Raw genomic sequence first — 6,000 nt, 5'->3', positions numbered from 1 at the left:
ATCACCACTGGGGATTACATTTCTTCCTAAACTACACTAAATAAAATACTAAATAAAGTAATAAGTACTATCCAATAGATAAATAATAAAATACTAAAATACTCAGTGGGGTGTGGGGAATCACCACTGGGATTGCATTTTTTCCTAAAATACACTAAATAGGATACTAAAGCAAAATAATAAATAAAATGCCAGAAATAAAATACTGAATAAAATCCTCAAATAAATAAAATATTAAATTTTGGATTATAAATAAATAATAAAATCCTCAAATAAATAAAATAATAAAATAACACACTGGGGTGTGGGGAATCACCACTGGGGATTGCATTTTTTCCTAAAATACACTAAAGAAGATACTAAAGTAAAATAATCAATAAAATGCTAAAATAAAATACTGAATAAAATCCCCAAATAAATAAAATATTAAATTCTGTACAATAAATAAATAATAAAATCCTAAAATAAATAAAATCCCCAAATAACACACTGGAGTGTGGGGAATCAACACTGAGGATTGCAGTTTTTCCTAAAATACACTAAATAAAATACTAAATAAATTAATAAGTACTATCAAATAGATAAATAATAAAATACTAAAATACACACTGGGTTGTGGGGATTCACCACTGGAGACTGCATTTTTTTTTTGGTGATAAAATGCTATTTATTCCATCCCTCCTCAGGAAAAGGCACATCTGACAACAGCTGAGTGGCCTTTGTGGGGAGGGGAAATCCAGCTGGAAATCAGGAAAGAGGGAGTTGGACCAGGAATTGAGAAAAACACTTGGACTTAATTTTTTTTTTTTTTTTTTTTGTGTAAAAATCCCAACTGATCTCAGTTCAGTCACTTGGTTAATCTGTTTTTTTCCCCTCACTCTGGAGTTTTGTCCTGTGTGGGGCTCATTCCCTCTGGATCAGTGGGCAGATGGTCCAGCAACTGGTTTAAGGTGGAAAACCTCCCAACAAAAATAACCCTTTCTGCTACTGAGGCCTCTGACTTATTTAACTGCACATGATGAATTTTTTACAGAATAAAGTATTTTTTACTAATTGGGAAGGTAAATTACTTATCTCTGCTTCCTCAGCACACATTGGTGCAAATTCTAACCAATATTCTTGCATAACAGTTGATTAATCAGATTATTTTCCCCCTTGGCTCTTTTTTTGTATGGATTTGACTTGGTACCTTGGATCCACCTGGAGTTAATAACCCTTTTTCTTCTTTATTTTCCCCTTTCTTTCTTTTAATTCAAAAAATTTTTTAAAATTTAACTCAATTTGGCACAAAGTAGAAATAGTAGGAGTGAACTCTTATGGAGCACTTACACTAGATTTTTTTTATCTATACAATTATTATTTCTAATTACTTATTTCAGCTGTCATTTCCTTAAAGCAAAAATAAGCAGTGGCTCTATTTTTATAAACAGATGAGGATGCTAAATTATATTCTGTGTTTAATTAGGGTATTTATTTTTAAATGGCTTCATTCCAATTTCATCCTTAGTGTTGCTGCACAGAAAATGTAAGTCTGTGCAGCAGGAAAAAAAAAATCTCTTTTCCTTTCCTTTCTTTTAATCCATTTCTGTTCTTTGAAATCCTTTTTATCTGTGTTGTTTTTCTCTGATTTTTTTTTTCATACTTGTTCCTTCTTCATTCCTTTTGTATTTTTCTAATGTGTCTTTATTTAATTGTCCTTCCTGTCTGGACCACCTGCTTGGATACATATGGAGATGCAAATTAAGATATTTTCTGTGTGTTTATGTAAATATAATATATATGACATTATATCTAATAATATATAACACAGTCATGTGTATATATTTACTATAAATACACACACAGAGAGATATATTTATTTCCTGGAAGCCTCTATTAGTAGAGATCCAGAGGGTGGGAAACACAAGTATATTTTCCAGCCTTCCCAGATTTCTGAAAGCTCCTGTGGGCATTAGGCACTGCCAAGTTAAAAATGGATATTTTTATATCTAAATGCAGTATAAAATGACTATTTCCGCCTTGAAAGAAGTCTATTTTCAATAAAGCAAATTCCTGCTCATCTGACTTTCCTCTTTCTTTGCTCTCCTGCTTTGTAGACTTGGGGAAACTTATAAATTAATGAGGCCACGAACTGTTGAGGGTAAAATATAATATGACATTTATAGTAAGAAATTTACATGAATTTGTTTAATGTTCTCTGTGCTTTAAAATGCAGGCAGTTAAGCTTTTTCTTTCCCATGTTACACAGATGTATTGGATGATATGTAGTGTCCAGAGATATTTTTTTCCCTGGAAAAATAAGCAATCAATAATCCTGCAATTCTCTAATTTAGATATTAGTACGATTTTTTTTTTGTTCTAAAATTAGCTCCATATTTTAGTCATATTTTCCCCGTTGTTTACTTCAAAAACACATTTTCTGATTGAACTTCAACACTGTAAAGACATAAGAAAGGCTGATAATTCAGATTTAAGACGTCAGTGAGAGTTTTAATTGGTTTTTTCTTCTTCTTCTTGTAGATGTCCTGGAAGGCTACAATGGCACAATCTTTGCTTATGGACAGACATCATCAGGAAAAACACACACCATGGAGGTACAGTTGGAATATTAAATCAGTTTGGGAGCAGCAGTAGGATTTTATGTACCAATTACCTGAACAGGGCAGTTCTTTGGAGCTCTGAGTGACACAGAAAAAGAGATTTGGGAACGTTTGGCCTCTCCTGCCTTTAGTATTTCATTCAACCTGGAGTGTTTTTTTTTTTCCAAGAGATATCTCCAGATATCTGAATAAACTAACAAACTGTGAGTAAAAAAAAACATCCTGCCAGCTCAGGGATGTGTAGATTTTAAAGGACTTTGGCGAGATTGGTTAAGCCACAAATGGAAACAGTAATAAGGGTCTGTCTGCAGAGTTCCCTTTGCAAGGCAGGATTATGAAAATTCCTGCCTTGCTTATTGGTTTTCTCATGTGCACTCCCCTTCTGGGAATACCCCTCTGGCATTCTGCAGCGCAGATGGATGAGTTTGGAATTGCTGCTTTGGAGGAGAATATGAAATTAGGTGAAATTACACCAAATTAGCCCAAATTCCAGGGGCTGAAATCCTGTGCCTGTTCATTTTTCTGCTGCGTGAAGTGTGGAGGGTTTTTTTCTTCCTCTGATTTGGGTTCTTTTTTTTTTTAACTGTTCAATGTAGAAGCCATTTAGACATCCCAGTTTTGCTGGAAAAGGGGGATCATTCAAGCATTTAATCCTTGCATGGGATTGTTCCTTCCCAAACTGGGTTGTCTCGTCCCGGAGCATTTCAGTTCGACTGCGAATTTTGCAGGTCAACAGCAAAGTTTGGCTGAGTGAGAGATGAAAAAAACGAGCTTTCCTGGGTTTAACACCACCAGATGGTTTTTTAACCTGAAGGTTAAAGGACAAGGGAAGCCAGAGGGCCCTGGTGAAATGGCTCCATTCCTGGAGGATGCAATAACTGGTCTAATTAAGCCCGTCCTTGGGAGTGGGGGGGAAATCACTGGCTCAGCCCTCACAGATGGCACAGTCCTGAGTAATCCACCAGCTCTGGGTGTAATTAAATCAAAATGTCTGCAGGGCTCGAGCTGGTGCTTCCACATGGCACGGGGAAGATCTCCTAAAGCCAATTTGTATTCAGAATTACAAGCTGTGATAAAGAAAATGACTGAGGAAAAACGACCGGTTCGCTTCTCTAATAAAGAGAAAGCTGTCATTTTAGAGTGGAATCAAGTCTACATTCAGCTTTAATCCCCCCTCTTAGCCTAACATTCTCTTGTAAAGTTGCTAAAGTATGTTGTGGAAGGAAAAAAAAAAATAAGTCTGAAGTTGGAGAAATAGTAAATCCTCTTGGTAAAGCTGTTATGGAGGATTTTCTGTGAAATGTGAAATACTTCCTAGTGTTGGTGTTAAGCTTCAAGAGGATGTGGTGGCATAATAGAGCCAGGATGGGCTTTCTGACAGACACAGGTCTAAATAAAAGAGTTGCCACCTGTATAGCAGGATAAACACCTGCTTAAAAATCACAATTTTTTTTTTGCCCAGGGGATTAAATTGATGGGCTTTGACCTCATAGGAGAGTTTTCAGTGCTTGGCTCCCATAAACTGTAGTTATGATGTCAACATCCTGAAATGAAACAGCTCTGTCTCAAACGTTGTACTTCACCTGCTGTGTTTAAATGTGGAAATTAATGTTCTGCTTAAGATCAGAGGCTTTAATGAGCACAGAACTCTCTGTCCAGGGGCTTTGGTAGAGTTTCCTAATGCAGTGTCAGCTTTGCAGCAGCTCCAAACTCTTCTCAAGGTTAAAGCTGCATCCATGAGAGTATTTGTGGTTCCTTTCTCTTTTCATTCCAGATTTCCAGGGAATATCGTGCCTTTACCTTGCTCTTCCTTGCCAGGTTGTTCTTCTAGTGGAAGGTGTCCCTGCCCATAGCAGGGGGTTATAGAACTAGATGGTCTTTAGGGTCCCTTCCAACCCAAACCTGTGTGTGATGATATAAATTGTAGTGGGGCCTCTTCTTTTAATAAAAACCCTCTGAAGTTTCTCTTGATTTAAAGAGTGAGGAGGTCTGAGCCCAGGAAGTTGTAGAAGTGGTTGAGTGTCATGCACACCCTGTGTTTTTACAGCTTGATTTCTCCTGTGAGCTGGAAGAAGCTGTGGAAAGGAAACCACAAAAGCATTTTTATCACGGGGGTTGTTGGGGCTGGGAGAATGTTTAATTAAATGCTTTTACAAGGGGACGTGTTTATGGGCACAGCAATCCCAAAGGTGATTTTGCACCTCTGTGGCACAACTTTGAGTTCAAAGCCTCCTTTTTCTGAGGTAACAACCCAAAGCCACTCTGGGAAAAGGGGCATGGAATGGCTGGAGCATTCCTGGTTCTGGAGCTGCCTCTGTTGCTGTACTTTGTAGTGTATTTTGAATTTTGCTGTACTTTGTGGTGTAGACACAGCTTTGGCTGGATTTCTGTGCCCCGAAGAAATACCAACAAATCTCTGTTTATCCTGGTTTAGGAAAAGCTCCTTTCCCCTCCTCGGGAAAAGCTTTTCAAGGGCTTTTTCAGGGAGAAAGGCTGGATGGTGTGAAAATAGTGCTGCAGTCACTGTGTTTTGGAGCCAAGCGCTGTGCTGGCAAACAAAGTGTTGGGGGGTGTTTGCACATAAAGTTTTCCTCTTCATCAAGGGTTTACTTTATTTAACCACCCTCTTTTTCATTCTCATAGTCTGGAATAAAATGGTGTCTCACTTAGGAAGGATTTTTTTTAGTTTTTGAGTAGCCTAATATGATATTGGTTATGGTGCTTCTGCTGCAGAAAGTGATATTATTTGTATAATATAAATCAAATATTCGCAGTTTAGGTACAGCTGAGTGCTGCTTTATGGGGAAGGCAGTCAGCAAGGGAACTGATTTATCTCTACTCCCTCTTTTTTCTCCCTCAAGATGTTTATGTAATTCGAGGGCAGAAAACCCCAGTAAACTGCTTTAAACACAGGCTGTGGGATGGAGGGAGAGGTTATGTCAGTTCTTTGTGTTAAATTGCCTTCACCCCGGGTTGATGCTTAGAAGTTGACTGTCATTTCACCAGCTTTAGATAAATGAGGCAGTGTCTAAAAGCCTATATTTGAGTATGCTAATAAAGGCTGGGGAAACTGGGAAAACAGGTCAATGTGACCCACTAGTCATTCACAAACACACATGATATTGAAAAACACGTGCATGTGTGTATAATTTTCTTCCTATTTTGCTAAAAGAATGCTGGTGTTTAATAATTTTGGCAATTTGGAATTGTACCTTCGCCCTCTATATTTACAAAAAGTAATAATTCTCCACCACTGTTTAGAGTAAACCCCTTTTTGTGCTGATCTGGACCAGTATTAATTGGCCAAAAATATATTCCAAAGGTGTGTCAGAGGTTCTAGACACCATGTTCTGATGGAGTCTTTGACTACTGACTTGTTAATGCATATTTAAACAGTTTC

General features: G+C 37.4%; 1 protein-coding gene across 1 annotated transcript in view; it reads left to right on the top strand.

Annotated features, from left to right (window-relative positions):
- KIF5C (kinesin family member 5C) overlaps positions 1-6,000 on the top strand; it is a 69,077-nt gene that overhangs the window by 25,590 nt on the left and 37,487 nt on the right. The window contains exon 3 of the mRNA XM_027656293.1: positions 2,521-2,594. Coding sequence (XP_027512094.1) covers positions 2,521-2,594 — 74 coding nt within the window. The remainder of the gene's footprint in view (positions 1-2,520; positions 2,595-6,000) is intronic.

This window comes from Corapipo altera, unplaced genomic scaffold, assembly GCF_003945725.1.
Source record: "Corapipo altera isolate COAL_440 unplaced genomic scaffold, ASM394572v1 68, whole genome shotgun sequence".
NCBI classification, from domain to species: domain Eukaryota; kingdom Metazoa; phylum Chordata; class Aves; order Passeriformes; family Pipridae; genus Corapipo; species Corapipo altera.
Note: the sequence above shows the minus strand (reverse complement) of the source record. Positions and strands in the feature narration are given on the sequence as shown.